This window comes from Eretmochelys imbricata, chromosome 6 (genome assembly GCF_965152235.1).
Source record: "Eretmochelys imbricata isolate rEreImb1 chromosome 6, rEreImb1.hap1, whole genome shotgun sequence".
NCBI classification, from domain to species: Eukaryota; Metazoa; Chordata; order Testudines; family Cheloniidae; genus Eretmochelys; species Eretmochelys imbricata.
The window spans coordinates 22,912,136-22,931,809 of record NC_135577.1 but is presented as its reverse complement, the minus strand read 5'-3'; the positions used below and the strand labels follow the sequence as shown (position 1 = coordinate 22,931,809).

Here is a 19,674-nt window from a genome sequence, read left to right as displayed (position 1 = left end):
CAACTGAGATCTGAGTGTACTGGTCACAAAGCATAGCATGCAGCCCTGTTTAAAAGCTAACCCTCTGCTCCTCCTACAAAGCTGTTAAACAGGATAGAAGCCTGAGGAATCATGAGACAGCAGAGTTTAGCCTGAGACCTGCCAGGCAGAGCAGAGCCCTCATGGAGCTAAGAATGTGCCTAGAATTGGCTTCTCTGTACGTGCATGTATTTTAGGAGACTTAGGGCTTGTCAACAGGGCAGAGTAGCTGTCCCCCACACACCTCTTATTTCAGAATGCATCCATGCAGGGAATTATACTAAATTTAAATATAGTGGTTTAAAATTCACACCCTACCATATGCCAGCATAGCCTTCCTGTGTAGCCAAGCCCTAAGTAAGTTGCATCCAGGGACCCCACTAAGAGGTGAATTGGGGCAGGTCATGTTGGCCTTGCTTAAGGGCTCACCCAACCATTAAAATCTTTCATCAGTTTCTGTTCCTCTCAGCCACGATAATTGGCAGGGGAGAAAGTCTCCCAGATGCTGCAGCCTTCAAATCCTACCTCCAAACAGGGGTCTTCAAAAACGAAGAGAGACTTTGTGGTATGAACCCATTTCCCCTTCACAGCAAGGAACAATAATCAAGGTTTCCCACTCAACCAGGAGTCTGGAAAATGGCTGCTCAAAACACATTCACCAGGGTTTTATACCCTGGTCACTTGCCAGACTGCAGCCATCACAACAGCTGCACCTGCACCAGCAGAGACAGAGAAAAGCCATTATTTGTACTGGTGCAGCTCATCCTGGTTTCATCACAGCAGGTATGGTCTACAGGGACGACACTAGGTGTTTGCTCTCGTAAACTGATTGGCCACGGCTGGAATAAGGCAAAACTCCCAAAGTCCAAGACTTAGGAAGGGAAAACCATGACTTCGAGAGAGATCTGCATCTGAATCCCTTAGCCATGTTGTGGGGAGACAGAGAGAAGTCATCCTTCTGTAATGATCCTCTGCATCAGGGAGGATGAGTGATGTAGCTGTAGAATTTGGGAGGTGGCCAGCAGGCTACAATGATCTTCTAATTATAAAGCTCCTCAGATTGGCTGCCCAATACACTAGTCTGTAGCGAAGTCCCTACTCTTTCATTCATAGTCTGTTGGAATCTTTCCTTTCAGAGCCCGAAGCTCCTGCAGTCTGATCACAGGTAGTTACAAAGCCACAGAAGGCTGCGCCTGAAATGTAATGGCAATTTACTTCTGCACCGCACCCCTCTAGGCACTGATTAGACCAGACAAGTTACCTGCCCTAATTAATCCCTGCTGGGATCACCTCAATGTCTGGTTTGTTTAGGCATTTTAGTTGCAGATCACTTTCCACAGAAACGTGTTCCATGCGACCTCCACAGTACTGTGAACTGATGTCACAAGTTGTTGGCTGTGCCTGCAACCAGTCCTGAGCATGATCCAGACAGACCCCCTTTTGTTCTTCTGCCCAGGAAATCCGAGTGAGAATCTTCATGTTCATTTTTGTTAAGAGGTGCCTTGGCAGGGCAGGCCTCAGCATCACATGTAAGCTCTAATACAGTGGATTAATGCCTTCCTCCCAGGAGCCATCTTAGAAAGGTCACAGGACATTCTAATCACTTTGTGGCCTCTTGCAACAGGATCAAGTTTACCCACGAAAGCCACAGAGTAGTTAGCAAAAAAGACGAGGAAGAGGAAACTATCGGCCAACCCCTTTAATGTACTTGTTACTGCTTGACAAGCCAGGAAGCCTGACAAGAGTGCTACAGAGTGACCACTCCTAGATCTCCAGGATTCTGGGAGCTCTGAGGCTACAGTCCAGCTCCCCTCCCTTCTGTGCTACCAAGCACACTTAGCAACTGAAGGAGTGAGGGAGACAAAAGGGTTGAACTGGGTAAGTTTAGAGGCTATGAAGAAAAGCCACCAGTGTGAGAGGATGCCAGCAGGCTCAGCATTCAGGCATCAGCTGTATTTTGCCTGGGGAGCAAGCACACACACACACAATGCCACCCACTGTCTTTGCTCTGTTCTTGTGTGCTGAAGGGGTGCTGAAACTCCCAAAGATAATGCTCTTTGACAGCAGGATTCTTGTCAGTTTCCAAACCCTGCCAGCTCATGAGAGCAGAGGGCCAGATACTCCACTGCTTTGCCACTTGCACGGTCCCTTACAGCGGTATGGGGCATGTGCAATATGCAACTACATCAGAAGGCTTCACTCACTCATGCTGGTCAGGTCTCTTACACCCACTTTGCACGTGTATAAATGGCAGAAGAAGCAAGGCAGCAAGCAAAAGAGTCAGGCACAGATAGTCTGGGCTGAGTGGGGAGGGAGTGTGAGGCAAGAGTCCAACCACAATCATCTGCAAACCCAGTGCTTTGGAAGTTAATGTGGTTGAGTCACGCAATTTAGAGGAAATGATCCAATGGGCTACTGGACAAACTGACTCACACAGTTCACAAGCCTTAAGTTTGGTTTACCTAACACTTCCAGCTCTAGAGAAGCCAAGGGAGATTTCAGACTGAGAAGAGATTTCGGGGGAGAAAAAGGACTGATTCAGTCTGGAGGAGGTCAGTCTTGATATAATCCTTTGAAAGGCCAATGGAATAGAATTACCATTTCCCTTCAAATAAAATGCTAACCTGACATGCATTAACAGTCAAATGGCAAACAAAAGAAAAGACTTTCCATATTATAAGCAGGCCTCACATGATCTTAAAAGGATTTCTCTAGAGATGAGCAAGTAATATGATCAATCATCATTGCTGTCAACTTTTTCCAGCTGGGAAGATTAGTGAGGGGGCAGCAAGTCAGGGACCTGTGGAACCACGGTGGGAGGGAAACTGTCAGTCTGCAAGCCAAGGACATTTGCCAGCTGACAGATTTGGTGGCATGCAGATGGTGCCTGTGTGGATGCACCATACCATCATGATTTAAGACTCAGGGCTTCACCTCTACTGATTCTGGAGTAGGTTATACTGATCGCTGGGGAAGAAAAAAAATATACATCAATGGAGTATTTCGCATGTAGATGCAAGGTGGCAGTTCTTCCAAACAAGGCCATAGTGGCTACTTAAAGTTTGAGGGGCCCCCCTTTCTTAAGTGTGTTTGTGAGGCACCACACATAATTACAGATTTCCACACAAGTTCTTCCCAGTATCTTAAGAAGCTGTCCATATGCCACAACTACGCAATTTATACCTGGGGTGGGGAATCTCCTTTTCATGTGGAGACAGCTTCAGGCTGTCCCATTTCCTTCCCTCGTTCCATGATTGCACAGAAAGTCAGACTATTGCCTCCCAATCTACACTTCGCTGGCCAGACCTCAGCTAATGAAAGATGGGGTCACTGACTTTGGGCGGGGGGGGGGGGGCTTTGCCTAGGTCTATTAACAGGGGATTTGGTCCAACATTTTCCCATACACAGTAATCTCTGCTGTCTGTTGATAAGCCATTGTGTGCACGCTATGAACAAACTCCTGAGGTGTCCTTTTTAGCAGGGGGTTATTATTGTTCATTGACCTCAGTGAGCCTCATCAGAAAGGAAAATGTGCTGCCCGCACAAAGGTCTCTGGTGTTGAGCAGTGGTCTTCCTTGGGGTCACATGACAGCTTATTGTGTTATCACCCGAGAGCATATACCTGAACATCAAATAGCCATTGCCTCGTCCCAGATCAAGGCTGGGACAAAAGGTCTTAACTATGATACCAATAAAACCTTGGTATAGCCTCTAACCTAAGGACACCCTCTTAAAGAATGTCATGAGCAAACAACATTATCCTGCTCATAAATCTGTGGCCTCCTCTATGTTGGCTCACAGCCGTGTGTGCAGGATTCTCATTACTGGTGAAGTCCTTACATGCTTTATGGCATTTGCTGATAGTGTCAGATTATTTATGCTTCAGGTGAATCATTGATAACATGTTTTTGTGGTAACCAGGTGTGTACAACAAAGCTGCCTCCTCCTTGAAAAAGTGGACGATTTAGCAGAGCCAATCTGCATTTATTTATGCTACTCTACAGCAGAGAGCAATTGCATGTTACAGGAATACTAGAGATGGTTACAGGTCCATGGACATTATAGGTTACATAACCCAGAAAGGATGATCTGCTGGTCTAAGCATCAGGTTTAAAATGCCAAGGTTCTCTAGAACCAAACGTTCAAAGTCCAGAAGAGTTGATATTGGCAGTCATCCCTCTAAGGCAGATCTATCAACAATGCGATTGGATTATTGGAGATGGTTATAGGTAACTCAAAGGACGGGGTCAGGAGAGATTTTACTGCACAGTAGAGAAGGTCCCCAGTTTAAATAGTCCACGGCACTAAGAACAGAGATCTGTCCTAGAGTTCATATCCAAGTTTGCCCCATCTCACTTCCCCACTGTTTAAAAAACAGCTGCTTTCTCCTCTCTGACCCAGACATGGCTACATTTTAAAAGTGGTTCCTGCTACCTACAGCTGTAATTTGCACATTGACATGCCTTGAAATTGTTTGCGACGCTACAAGTATTTAGCGATATCCAAGTTCGCATTAAGAGGGTTCTAATGTAGAATGTGCTCCACACCAAGTGCACAGGCATCGTACTGGTGTAGGACACTGCCTTACGTACTTCAGATGTAGACGATATGCTACCAATGCAGCTACCCTCTCGGAAGCATCCAAAATCCTCAATCCACTGTGATGCCCATGGAGGCATACCTATACCTAACAATAGGTAGGTGAGGGTCCATTTGGGATTTATTAAAACCTCTTGTTCGCCTATATTATTTCTAAATAAGAGCCCACATAGAATGCATATACACAACTGTGTTCCTTCCACTATCACCCTTGTCTTTGCTCTGTGTTTCTCACTCACCTGTGGCATCTTGCCCCTGTTTAAACTAACAGTTCTTTGGTCAGGCACTCTGTTCCACGTCTGTACAGCCTCCACCACAATGAGGCCCTGATCTTGACTGGTGCTCAACCATAATACAAATAAATTGCTCCTAATTCAGGGATGTTGGAGAATTAACCCAGTGACGAGTTGGAGGCAATCAGAGACCATGATAGTTGCATGCTGCAGGGACCAAGTGCAGACTGGGAAGATGCTGCTACTAACAGAAGCCTGACTGTAGGGGCCTTGGGGCTTTGAGTCAAAGCCCCGTGAAGCTAGCAGAAGGAGTCTTTCCACTGACTTGGATCAGGACTTTTGAGACAGAATGAAATCAGGCAGAATGCGCTAACATACAAGAGAACCTCACCCCTGCCCAGACAGCATTTGACATGGCATGATGAGGTCCAGTTGAGTTCAGAGGCAAGGTACATATGCACCATAGCCTCAGTCATACCTGCAGGCAAACAAACAGGGCTTCTCCGAAGTGCCCCTCTGCTTGTCATCAATCAATAGAAACATAAAGATACTTTAGTGTTCTAATTTGATGATCAGAGGGCACCACAGGGCAGCTGCCACAATTGCATTAGAACCCTGAGCAACCAGTATCCTGCAGCACCTGCTACCACCCAGCTTCCAACATTTGTCATGCAGCCACTGATAGCTTTTCCTGGAACAAGCTGTTTTGCTGACAAGTGCAGAAGTCTGCAACCTTTGTGTCCTCTCCCATTAGTGATTCAGTCCATGCACTCCAAGCCTAACCTTGGAACTACAGTCTAGGGTTCAGAGTCAAGTGTTTACGACAGGGATGAGGTGCAGGGACTGTTGGACGTGCCCAGCTGGGCACCAAGGCCACTTTTACCTTCAGTGGCAAACCAGAGTCAGCCATTTTGCGTTCTGTTGACTTATCTGCTCTCCCATTAACGGAAATGACAGGTGCCAGCTACCTACAGAGCTCCACACACAGCTACAGAAATAGACTGGACACACCAAGTTCAGATCAGATTTCAAACCATCCTACAGAACACAGAAGGGTTTGGATCTAGGTACTGAATCCTCTGCAGACATAAATCAGCTTGGCTTCATTGACTTCAATGGAGTTGTGTTGACTCACACCAGCTCAGGATCTGGTTTTAGGCTGGTCTCTCCTCAGCACTTATCCCCCAACACCCCCCAGGATATAGGCAAATAAATATTAATCCTAGTTTATAGAAGTCCCTGATTGTGGATTCTTTGGGGGCAGGGACTGTGTGCCTAGACAGCACCTGGCATACTATAGGTGTTACCTGAATACAAACAGGAATAGCGGTAGACGGGATAAGTTACTTGCTTGAGGCTACAAAGGGAATCTGTGTCAGAGCGAAAAGCAGTACTCAGGAGTTCCTGGCACCCAGTTTCTTGTTTACAACAGTTCTCCTTGCAGATCAGGGTGGCAATGGGATTCTCTGAGTAGAAATGAAGGCTATGTCTACCCTACAGCCTATGTCAGCATAACTTATGTTGCTTAGGGGTGTGAATAAGCCACTCCCGAGTGACGTAAGTTACACCAACATTAAGTGCTTGTGTGCACAGCGCTACGTCAGCAGGAGAGCTTCTCCAGCTGACACAGCTTCTGCCACTTTGGGGGGGATGGGGAGGGGGCAGAGTTTATGCCCATGGGAGAGCTCTCTCCCGTCAGCACAGAGCATCTTCCCCTCATGCACTGCAGCAGCAGGGCTGTATCGGCACAACTGTGCTGCTGTACGTCTAGACATGGCCTAGTTGTTCTGTCATTGACCAAAGTTCAATGGTGGACAGAGAAGCAGCTGCATCAGGTGAGTCCCTGGCAGCAGCAGCTCTCTCTAGACCGAATCCTCCATGGGAAGTGATAGATTAAAGAAGTCCTACCCCCTCCACCAGAGCAACTGGCACAAGGAGCAAGGCTACAGTCTCAGACTGCAGTATGGGTGGCCCATATACTCCCCACCCATGGTACATTCTGGCAAATTCCCTGCAAATAAGTGTTTGAGGTCCCATAGGGCGCAGTTACATCTAGGCTGGTTGTCACTGTAGAAGTAGTCATGTTGGGGGAAAAGCCAGTTACAGTTTATAGCAGTGGTTCTCAACCAGGGGTACAAAGTCAGTACAAACTAAAACTTCATGCAGACAATGACTTGTTTATACTGCTCTATACACGGAGCTGTAAGTACAATATTTATATTCCAATTGATTTATTTTATAATTCTATGGTAAAAATGAGAAAGTCAGCCATATTTCAGTCATAGTGTGCTGGGACACTTTTGTATTTTTGTGTCTGATTTTGTAAGCAAGTAGTTTAAGTGAAGTGTAACTTCAGGCTATGCAAAACAAATCAGACTCCTGAAAGGGTACAGTAGTCTGGAAACGTTGAGAGCCACTGGCCTATAAGTCCCTGATGTAGGTAAAACATGGTTTGGTCTTGCCACACAAGTTGGCCTGATCCATTGCATGCAGGCCCCCCACTCCAAAACCACAGCAGGTTCCACAGAACAGACAGAACTTTTAGAGAGGCCTAACTTCCGGGGATCAAGGGAGAGGAACACCAAGTGGCAAGTATAACCACTTGTTATTGTGCCCAAGAGTAGAGTGTGATTATATCCTAGTATAAAGAGGCAGATACTCGTGAGTCATTGTTAACCCCTTCACCTCTGAATTCTTTGCAGCCATACACAAAACATGCCTCAGTGTGTGTATATGTGCACACTCTCCTCAGTTTAGTTACATAGAACATTTTAAAATCCATTATATTGCTGCATGTTGGACATGGTGGACTGGATTGCCAGACCTGTATAGCTAATAAATGCCACCAAGTGACTACAGTTTCCTGGACATTTCATCATGATAAATGAAAAGTGGGGGGGGAATTGGTCCCTTTTATGGACACCCAGCCAGCCAGCTATAAGTCCCTCTTGGTGGCTGTTCTCTGCTTGCTTTACCTGTAAAGGATTAAAAAAGTCCCCCAGGTAAACGAAAGGGAATGGGCACCTGACCAAAAGAGACAATGGGAAGGACAGAACTTTTTAAAATGGGGTGGGGGGGGGGGAGAGAAAAGAAAACTTCCTCTTTGTGTCTGTTGTTTTTCTCCGGAAAAGACGGGAACAGGAAGCAGTTATGCTATGAGAAGCTTTAAGGCAGGTATGATCATAAATCATCAGATCCTAGAACTACTTATTTGTAACTCCCAAATGTGTAAGTAGATCAGGAATGTTTACAAAGATGGGATTAGGGTTATTACTGTTTATTTCTTATGGCTAATGGACTCCTCTGAGCTAACCCCAAATGCTTTGGTTTGCTTGTAACCTTTAAGCTGAACCCCCAAGAAAGCTATTTTGGGTGCTTAATTTTTGTAATTGCTCTTTTAAAAATCTAGCAAAAGCCTAAGTTCCAGATGTATTTTCTTTGGGTTTTTTTTTTTAAAAAAACAGGATTGGATTTTTGGGGTCCTAAAAGGTTTATGCATATGTTGTTTAATTAGCTGGCAGCAATAGCTGATTTCTTTTGTTTCTTAGCTCTTCCCTAAAGGGGGGAGGGGGTGAAAGGGCTTGAGAGTAACCAACAGGAAGGAATTCTCAAGTGCGTCTTCTTGGGTTCCAAAAGGGGTTTTGTTTGGGTGCTGGCAGTGTTTGCCAAGCCAAGGTCAGAGAGAAGCTGTAACCTTGGGAGTTTAATACAAGCTTGGAGTGGCAAGTATTAATTTTAAAATCCTTGCGGGCCCCCACCCTCTGCACTTGAAGTGCCAGAGTGGGGAATCAGCCTTGACAGCATCACTGAACTCTTTGTATTATAGGGTCTCGTAAGCAGCTCAGGAATGAACAGCCACAAGGCCCCCTATGAGCTCACTAAGTTGTTGTCCATGGCATACATGAACAAAACAAAAAACTTGCTGACTTGTATACCTGTGCAGGAGATATTCTGTAAAGCTACATTTCCTTTTAAGTTCCAGAGGAAACATCTAAACAGAAGGTTGAATCCTGAAAAAGAGCAGGTTTAGAAAGGTGATTGCCCCTTGTCCCCCTTATTTTCAGCCTCTCTATTTAAAGAGATTTCCTGGTTTCTTGGAGACATGGATGATCAGCGTGGGTAGCCAAACTCATAAGCACATTATATGCTGTCCCTACTTTTTCCTCCAGTCACTTTTCTGCTTCCAGTACAAAGCCATCAAGAACTCATCTGCTCTATGTTTCCGTCCCCACACGGTGGTAAGAGAGTGACAACGAGCAAGGAGTAGGTTTCTTTTAACTACACTGAAGTTACAGAACTTCATCAAAAGCTGAATCTTCGCTTAGCTTGCGCCATTGTGGTCCAACAATGATGCAGGTTTAAAAAAAAGTCATGCTTAATTTCCTATATTAATTGGTTTTGATCAATCTGCATCACAACCATAATGCTAGTCCAGTATCACGAATGCACAGCAGTTCCCACCTAGCATGGTAATGTTATAACAAAAGTACCTTTTTAGAACAAAGTTCCACATTTTATCAATGCATTACAATGTACAAAACAGTTCACATTGCAAGACATGCTCTAAAGCAGGAGTGGAGAAACTATGGCCCATGGGCTGCATCTGGCCCTCAAGCTCCTGCTGAGGAGCAGAGTCTGGGGCTTTCCCCACTCTGGTGCTCCAGCTGGGGAGCAGGGTTGGGGGCCACTCCATGCGGCTCCCGGAAGCAGCAGCAGGGCCTCCCTCTGGCTCTTAAGTGTAGGGGCACCCAGGGGGCTCCACTCTGCATGATGCCCCCACCCCAAGTGCCGCCCCCACAGCTCCCATTGGCCGGGAACTGCAGCCAATGGGAGCTACAGGGGCGGTGCCTGCAGACGGGGCAGTGTGCAGAGCCACCTGGCCTAGCCGGAGAAGGGACATGCCGCTGCTTCCAGGAACCACTCGAGGTAAGCGCCACCCAGAGCCTGCACCCCTGAGCCTCTCCCCACACCCCAACCCTCTGCCCCAGCCCTGATCCCCCTCCCACTGAACCCCTCGTCCCAACCTGCACACCCTCCTGCACCCCAAACCCCTCATCCCCACCCCAGAGCCTGCCACCTAGCCAGAGCCCTCACCCACCCCAGCCTGGAGCCCCCTCCTGCACCCTGAACTCCTCATTTCTGGCCCCACCCCAGAGCCCACACCCCCAACCAGAGCCCTCCCACCCCCAATTTTGTGAGCATTCATGGCCCACCATACAATTTTTATTCCCAGAGGTGGCCCTCAGGCCAAAGAGTTTACCCACCCCTGCTCTAAAGGTCCCCCCCAATCAACTACACTATAAATCAACATCCACTACGGGCCCACTGTACTCATTAGGCATCCTTTTATAAGTTTTCATGGGCTATATCAGGCTCATAGTGATCACTTACACAGAAGCTGGTCTCTGAAAAACCAGCTTCTCTGAAGTCTAGCCACATATACCCATCCATAAACAAGACTAATATGGGTTGTTTTCACTTGCCATTTCAGATCAAAGGTCCCTCTTTGGTTTTAGTCTGTGCTCAGTGTTCCTGCATGGTCTTGTATAACAAACAAACTAACTTGAAAGGATATTTTGGAGGGAGAAGAAAGAAGTAGTAGTTCCCTGAAGGTGGATAAGATACATATAATTTAAGAAAAAAGAGATCCCATGCTGGCACTCTTCTAGAATAGTCACTTTTATTCCAGACTAGTGTCCACAGGTGGAGCTGTTCCCAAATAGCTTATTCCACAACAGTTATGCCGCTCAGTTTCCCCATGAAGACCAGCCATAAGAGACAGTCAGTCCCCGATTCAAAGAGCTTCTACATTAAAAAAACCAAACCAAACCACTGCTTATGTGCAGCTCAGAATTTACCAGCAGAAGGGATCACCTGGGGGCAAAACAGTTTGCCTATTGGAGTGTGTTTTTTGTTCTGGTGAACAGAGAGGACCCCTTATCGGCCTTCCCTTGTCCAGTGGATCTCGAACTTTTCCATCCCATGGCCCGCCTCCCATCTAGCCAGGATCTAGGGCAGGATCATGAACGCCCCCCTCCCCCGCCCCCACACACACACCTGTTTATGACACACACACGCGTGCGAGCCACAACCCCAGGTTGACACACACACACACACCCCGGCCCTACTTGACATGGGCTGGGAAGGCATAAGGCCGGGTCTGCCCTGCACTAGCAGCGGGGACAGGCTCTTTGATTTCCCACCGCCGCCGCCCACCCCGAAGCTATTTGAACTCCTCACCCAAGCAGGCTCCCGTGACCAGGGCCGTGGCCGTCAGGGCCCCGGCGGAGGCTCCGTAGATCGTCTTGGCGTTGGCTACCAGGAAGGGGGCATGCTCCCGGAGGCAGCTGGCCACCCCGATGTGGTACACCCCCAGGAACCCGCAGCCCGCGAAGGAGATACTCCAGGGGGAGTCCAGAGGGAACATCGCCTCCCCGCCTGGCGGCGCCTCTGGCAGGACAGAGATGGGGGGCAGCCGAGGCTCGCCCAGCCCTCGGCGGACCGACGCCCCGCCTGGGCAACGCGAGCGGAGGAGCGGAGCGGGGCACCAGCGAGGTAAGGGCAGGAGAAGTTGCGGCGCCCCGGATCCGCGTGCGTCGCTCTTCCCGCTCACATTCTCCGGGGCTCTGCCGGCCCTGGCCCGGGATAAAGGGGAATGGATGGGGGGCGGCGGCGTCTCCCTTCCTGCTCTGCCCGCTTCCTCCGCCGGCGGCCGCTGCCAACGCCTGATGAGCGGCAGAGAGGGGAGGGGGGCAGCGTTATATCGGCGGCGGGCCTGCCCGGGGCGGGGCTCCGGTTTGTCAGCCGTGGGGTCGGAGCAGCCAATCCCACGCCCAAGGCCAGGGGCCGGAGGGAGGAGACTCCTGCACCGGCTAATGGCAGCGGGGGGGCGAGCCTCTACCGCCCTCCCGGCGGGTGGGGCCATGCAAAGCGGGGGGAATGTCATTGGGAGAGGACTTCCCGCTCGGCGCCGGCGCCGGCAGCCGCTGCCGGGCCCCGTGCTAAAGGGGCAGCCCGCAAGGGGAGCAGGGCGCACAGCTGGGGAGCGCGCAGCTGGGAGGCACATGCGGCTCGCTGCGGTGCGCTCCGCAGTTATGGGGCTGCCGGCTGCGGTAGGGTTCGGCCCAGACCGAAGACAAGAGATCCACTCACTGGCCAGAGGAAGTCTGGCTAGGCACCCTAATGACTCTGTGTGTGTGTGTAGCGTGTGTGTGTGTGTGGCGTGGCTTGTGTGTATTGTGATGACGCGTGTGTGTTTTGAGGACTGTGTGATGGGTTGTGTGTGAAGGGGGTGGAGGGCTTTGGCCTGGTGCGCATGTGTTTTTGTGGGGTGGAGAGTTCTGGAGGGGTGGGCGGTTGTGGCATGTTGTGTGTGTATTCTAGGGTGGTTTGTGTATGTGGGAATAGTAGTTTTTGGAGTGTGTGTGTGGGGGGGTGTTGTGGGCATACAAGGTTTTGGAGTGGGGGGGGTGTATCGTGGGGTGGGAGTACAGGATAGTGCAGTGAGGTGTGTACATTGTGGGGTGGTTTGTTTTTGTGTGTGTTGCTGACGAACAAAGAAAAAATATATATTTTAGTGTATTGTTGCTTTTGCTCTCTAGCTGGCCTACCCCGGCTGTTTACCCCAGCCCGCATTTTCCTGCACATCATCAGTGAGATGACCACACATGAAAACATACACATCACCCTCTACAAGGAGGATCCCAGTCCTTGGTGTGACTAATCTCTACATCAACTGGAGGGGCTATGGGGAGAAGGGAAAGCCGTAGCTGCAGGAGCACAGGTACCAGCTGGAGGCAGAAATGGGGAGAAAAGCCCAAGACTCCATATTCCACTTCAGGGACTATCAGAGCGGGAAGGGGCTCTGCACAGCACCCTGCAGCACAGGAGGATTGCGGAAGCTTGAACTTCCCCATTCATCCATGGAAATGACACATCAGCTGTGGGAGGCATGAACCACCCTGTTCATCTCTATGGGTGCTCTCCCCCATCTCCCATGAGCCTATGCCCTGTTGCAGAATACTAGTTTTCAAAGCTGCCACCTCACTCCCCTCCCTGTGGATTTTAGAGTAATTTGAATATTAAAATGAGGTCCTTAGTGGGGTGGGGGGCTGTATCTGAGGAACCCTTTGACCAAATTACCCCAAATTTGCACCAGGAGGTATACCCTGGCTCCTATTGTGCTGTACCAACATTCAAGATAATTGTCCTATGCACATGGATGTTTGAGCATTTTGAAAATTAAAACTGCTCATTTTGTGGGTGGCCATATATTGGGATCCCGCTTCCAATAGCCCCAGATTTTTACCACAAGTCCCAGACTCTGTTGCAACATGTCAGTATATCTGTGCACATGGACTCTAGAGCATTCTGATAATTAGGAGCATCTCATATTGGTGGGCTGCATCTCAAGAAACGTTTGATCAAATGGTGCTGAATTTGCTTCCCAAACACTGCTGAGCTCCTTTTGTGCATCTGGCAGCCCTCTACATCACTCAGCTACCAAATCCCATCTCTCCCTGGACCCTCCCTGTCCCTGGTAAGATTGGAGGAGCCATGGCATTGCACATAAGAGCTGGGGGCATCAAGATGGAGGAGAGAGGAGATCCAGAGTTCCTACCCCAGATCTGAGCCTTGTATGGGGAAGGGGATCTGCACATCTACCTGCAGGTTTGGAAGCAGAAGTGTGAAATGGCAACATTCATCTCAAAGGTTGTTCTCAGTTAAAAGAGTACTCTTCATGGCACTGAATGGAGCTATGTGAACTGCCCTTGTGGAGGTGCGGGGGATTTTATGCCCATGGGAGAGCTCTCTCCCGCCAGCACAGAGCATCTTCCCCTCACGCACTGCAGCGGCAGAGCTGTATCAGCACAACTGTGCCACGGTACGTCTAGACATGGTCTAATTGTTCTGCCATTGAACAAAGTTTTGGCTGACAAAGAAGCAGCTGCATCAAGCGAGTCCCTGGCAGTGGCAGCTCTCTCTAGACTGATTCCTCCATTCATTTTAACGGATGTTCTCATCCCTGTCTCCCTACCTTATGGTCTGCTGATGTCTGCACGTGGATTGATTCCGGAATAGATATTGCACTTTAAGTTCATACCTTACTTTAATTCAAATTAGTGTCCCCAGTGTAGACAAGTCCTAAGTGCCTGTCCCACACACTGAGCATGCCTGTTCTTCATATTCCCTCACCCCTCTCTGCAGTGCTGTGTCCCTCGTGTGTGCATCCAGCAGACCTGTTCCAGGGGCCAGCAAACTTCTAGCCCATCATGCTGAAAGCTATCTGGTAGGAGCTCTACCAGTAGAGAACTGATTCATCCTGGCTGGGATTCTTGCACCAGCCTGCTGATGTCATTTTTATGTGGCACCTAGTCTCTCCCAGATCAGCCCAGCCCCACACATCATACCAGGCTTCATACTCCACATACTATGCTGCCCAACTGAGCCCAGGGCAGGACTTTCACAGACAGGTAGATGGAATTGAGGGTACAGTTGTGGGGAGCTGATCTCCCTCAAAATAATGAACAACACTTGCACTTCCAAGGAGAGCCCCATTGTGGCCCGTCTCCAAGCAAAGGCAGATTGTGCACAGCATGCAAATCTCCCAAGGAACAGAATCAGACTCATGGTTCTTGGGTACAAAGAGCTGTGAATGTTCCCCATAGCTTCCATGTAGTTTGCGTCTCTGCTCAGAAATGCTGTGTAAGCAGAGGTGGTAATGCCTGTATTGCTTCCTCAGAGGGTCAGCGGGTGCTGGACACTAACTGACATAAAATTGGGGTGGAGGAGTACAATAGTCTGAGCCCCATGTACAGAATAAGACATAACTGTAAAATGTGGATGTGATTTTTGGGGAGTGTCTCAGGACCCCCTTGCTCCAATGACCCCAAATATGGACCCTAGGATGAATTGTATTGAGGCGCAGCACAGGTCAAGGCAATCTGAGTCAGCATGTGGCGTTTAGAGCACATAGTCGAGTCAGCTGTTAAACCGTAAGCCATTCTCTGCTATGGTGGAGCTACTGCCCCATTATAATAGAAACTACGAGCCTGATGCCAAGTGCCCACAACCGTCGCCGAAGTCAATGTGTGCTGTGGGAGTCCAGAACTTCACAGGATCAGGACCCGAAGGAAAGCACTAGTGGGAACATTTTGAGGAAAAAATGGGGGAGCAAGGAAAATTCACAAAAAATGTTTGCTGAAAAGATTTTCCATTTCCCCGCCAGTCAGCAAAACCAGAAACTGTGCTGGAAATGCCAGGATATACGGAACTGACAGAAGCACAAGCATGAGATCCAGGCCTATGACCCTTACTCTGGTCACCCCCCACACCAATAGAGGGGGTTGGTGGACTAAGGAATGCAAGATCAGCATCATGCTGCCAGTAGGGAGCATGTAATTACACAGCAATTCTTCCCAATTTCCTATAATTAGCTGGATGGACAAGGCAGCGGTTGTGCCTCGAAGGGGTGGTCGTGCTCTTATAATAGCAGATTTCTTGAAAGTAATCCAGACACAGGCTCCAGTTCAGTGCTGTAACCTGCCTTCCTCAGGGACTCCGCTTCTCGGAGGTCGCTGTTCCAGAGGGATACCACAGGGAGGTTCTTGGGCTTCCCCATAATGCAATGCTTCATTTTCCTGGGAGGAAGGCAGTGCCAACAAACTTGGACGAGAGAGGATTATCTCCTTCAGTGGAAGAGAATTCAAAGTGCAGGACGCAGGGGGATCAGTGTGTCCATGTTCTTCATTTTTTGTGGGAGGGCAGGGAGTGATGGGTAATACAGCAGTGAGTCATCTCTGGGACAACATGTTTTGGGCCTGACCCAAAGCCAGACAAAGTCAGTAGAAAGACTGCCATTGACTCCCGTGGTCATTGGATCAGCTGCCTTTATCAGATTGTTCCATGGACAGCATGACAAAATACTGTCTCCTCACTACGTCAGCACACAGGCCCAGAAAGATCCTGGAATGAGTAAGCCATAATTATGGCCCGCAGGTGAAATGGCACAACAATGTGACAATGAGAAGCGCTGACGGGAGACTAAAATTAACACTACAGGAAACAGAAAAGACTCCCAGCCCTAAACTGTGCTTGTTTAGATCACTTGTGTAACTGCATTATTGAGAGAGGCATTAAAGGAGACTGAAAAAAAATCAGAACAGCTGCAAATTAAGCACCAATAAAGTCAGGTTAGTAACACTTGCAGTGAGGGAATCCAGTACCCTAATTGCCATTGACTTCAATGGTCTCAAAATCAAGAAAAAAACCAAAACACTGATATGCGTGTAACTGGTGACATGTTCCCATTTAGACAAGGCCTAAAAGTTGGCCTGTGTCCTGATGAGCTCACAGACAAGGCTGATGAAAACCTCGTCTACACAAGAGAATTTCTCCATTTATCCCAGTATAACTGTCCATGTGGATGCTCTTATTCTAGAGTCAGAGTGGCTTTTTTTGGTTTAGCTTAACCCGCTTCCTAAGCCACATAAGCTAACCCAAAAGACATATACCATAACAAGAACAGCTACATAGGGATCATACAAGTTGCAGCAGGAAGCTACACAGCTTGGCTTCAGGTCCATCTGCTGCCTCAGTTTCCCTCACTCCAGGCATCCACTGGCATCCAACACTTCAGGTGCTGGGCACTAGTCAGACCTGTCATCCTCCCTTGGTCACAAGGCTCACCACATCACCTCACTGACAAACGACAGATGAAAAAACAGTTTTTCCATCCTCCTCACGTGCAACACCAGTATGGGGGCACCCACATCCATGCTCTACTACAGGTTCCCGATCCTGGGAACACTTCATAACAGGGCTATCTAGCCTCCCTCTGATAACCTCATTGTGGGGCTCTGATTTCCCAGGACCGCTTCCTGGACTCACTCTCCTCCCACTCTTTACAGAGCACTAAATCCAACTTCCTCTGATCTCCCAGTTCTACTGCTGTTTGCAATTCCTCCCTGCTCATGCCCCACAGGCTGTTCACTCCTGGTTTAGTCACAGGACCTTTGTCACGTGAGTTCAGCACTTAGCGCCTTCATCTGGGGAGGAGAGCTAAGCTGGGACAAGTGCAGCGGCACCCCAATCCTCTTAAAGGGCTAGCTCAATTTGTGACCCCATATCACAGAATCAAAGAATCATAGGACTGGAAGGGCCCTCGAGAGGTCATCTAGTCCAGTCCCCTGCACTCATGGCAGGACTAAGTATGATTTAGACCATCCCTGACAAGTGTAAGTGTATTGGTTTAAATTCATACTTTAGGTTATATTGGAAAAAACCAACACTTTCTGCTGTAGGCACAGCCAAAGGAAACATTCCTCGCCACATTTTACAAAGGCGAACCAAGGCACAGAGGGGTTCAGTCACTGCCTCAACATCACATAGGAGTTGGGACTTAAATCCAGATCCCTTGAGTTCTAGCTCAGTGCTTCAACCAAAAGACCAGCTTTCCTCTCAGGCTAATGTTGCTTCTGCCTGTTTTTCCACACCTTGCAAACTGCATGGTTCCGTCTGTAGCTGAAGGAGAACAATGGTGCTGGGGCTGCACCAGTTGAGAAACATCTCCTCAGATGTTTACATCACCCAGTCTTTGGCCTTCAAGGTTATATGACTGAGGCCTTATTATTGCCTGGCAAAATAGCACAACACTGTTATGCTTGTTGCAATAAACAGTGTAAACAGTAATTTCTCGCTGAACATTTCCTGGATTCTTTAGCTGGTAAGAAAATGCTGGCAAACAAAATAATAATGGTGTTTTTCTCCCAGGTGGTAATCCCCCCAAGCCAGTGATTTTTCAGTAAGCAACCAGCAGCAGGGAAATCAGCGTGACCCTCAAATGTGTTGTGTAAGCAGGCTTTATACCAGTGCCTTTCTGACATGTTGGATACTCATCAAAAATCACATGTTCATTCATGCCCATTGAATGCTCAGTATGCAGCAAAAAAGCTTCCTCTGCAACCCTTTCATTACCTTCTTGTTACTCATGTGGGTTACGTACAGTTAACATCCTGCTACTATTATGGTACAGCACATACAAAACCAATGTCAGCCTCTCTTCTTGATGACATTCATATATTACAGCTTGACGACACCGTGTTCCTTTAGATGATCCAGGGCCTGATCCAACTCTCATTAAAGCTGATGGAAAGACTCCAGTTGACTTTCTCCCTATTTTAGGGTTGCCTTTGTGCTTTGTGACTATGTATTAGACCTTCATAACACAGCTCTGCTTTACTAATCTAGGCCAGTCCAGAGTCTTTGCTTTCATAGTACGGCAATATTTGTTCTTACAACTACTTTTCCCTTTGAAAACAAACCCAAATTTAATGCAGATAAGTGTGGGCTGCAGCAATAGCCTGGGAAAATAAGTCTTCATCCACAGAACATGTATAGCTTGGATACATCAGAACAAGCTTCCCCACCACTATGCTTCAGACTTAATCTGGAGGGACACCTCCAGGGCCACCTCTCGGGGCAGGCAATCTCCATGCTCCATTGATCCTTGAGCTTCCTTTTAGGGTTGCTAGTAAGGGTGCCAGCAGTGACTGGACGTTTAAGCCCCTGCTGACTGTTCTGTGCAGGTGGATGCTTGTGCCTGTGTGGAGCACCATTGACTTCAATGGGGTTCTGCCACTCTGGAGCAGCGCACAAAACCGGGGTGTTAGGGTATATCTACGCTGAAGCTGGGAGCAAGCCACCCAGCCTAGGTAGCCAGACTCACGCAAGATGGGCTCAAGCTACCGTGCTAAAAGTAGCAGTGTGGATGTTGTGGCTCAGGCAGCAGCTCAGACTCTCAAGCCACCCCACACCCTATCTCTGAACTTCTGTAGCTAACCAGTCTCCACCCAAGCTCCACATTGCCATTTTTAGCATGCTGGCTTGAGTCTGTTCACCTGAGCTGGGAGGCTTGCGCCAGGTGCAGTGTAGACCTACCCTCAGTGACTCAATCGAGAATACTAATTGACTTCACAGATGCCACCACGGAGCCATCACTTAATTACCATTTCCAGTAGCACCTGGGATATACTTGGTAGTCTCCAAATAGAGAAGATGTCATGCTTCCTGTCCTGAGGTGCTTGCAAGAAATGATTTTCTTTCACTACTGAGCTGGAGTAGAACTAATATCCCAGAGATGAAAGTGTCCATCTCTTACCATCAACCTTATTAGCAGATCACTCTCCCTTGCTATGCTAATCAGTTACCACCATAACTTCCAGGATAAAGATTTGGTTCTCCTTCCTTTCCCAATATTGCTGATGTCACTACCTTTGGACCAGAGCTTGTGCCATAGGATGTGCCAAAGTGAGCCATGTTCCTGACATTAGGATAAAGAGAAAGGGATATATTTAGAAGTTTATAGCATATACAATATACCACAACTTTCTGGGCCTTACCTGTGGTTTCAGTAGGAACATGCCCTTGTCCTTATCTTTTAAGGCACCTTTTACAATGATTCATACGGACAGGCTTGACAAAGCCCTGGCTGGGATGATTTAATTGGGGATCAGTCCTGCTTTGAGCAGAGGGTTGGACTAGATGACCTCCTGAGGTCCCTTCCAACCCTGATATTCTATGATTCTATGATATAAGAAGCATTATGACTGTGAAGAAGGAAGCTACAACTGAAAATACAGAACAGCATCCATAGAGACAAAGCAATGGGTGGGTCAAATTGCTCAGTGGTAGACACCTGCTGAAGACAGTGGAGTTAGAACCATGATTAATTTGACCCAGTGCATTACAGGAAGCTGATGGAGATTTCTAGATACAGCACTCTGATTATAAACCAGTTCAGTGGCAACTGAAAAGACTTGGAGTT

At 48.2% G+C, this 19,674-nt stretch overlaps 1 protein-coding gene across 1 annotated transcript in view; it reads right to left on the bottom strand.

Moving 5' to 3' along the window:
- The window catches only part of PNPLA2 (patatin like domain 2, triacylglycerol lipase), a 51,674-nt gene extending 40,114 nt beyond the window's left edge, over positions 1–11,560 (bottom strand). The window contains exon 1 of the mRNA XM_077818236.1: positions 11,091–11,560. Coding sequence (XP_077674362.1) covers positions 11,091–11,277 — 187 coding nt within the window. The 5' untranslated portion in view covers positions 11,278–11,560. The remainder of the gene's footprint in view (positions 1–11,090) is intronic.
- Between the last annotated feature and the right edge of the window lie 8,114 nt (positions 11,561–19,674).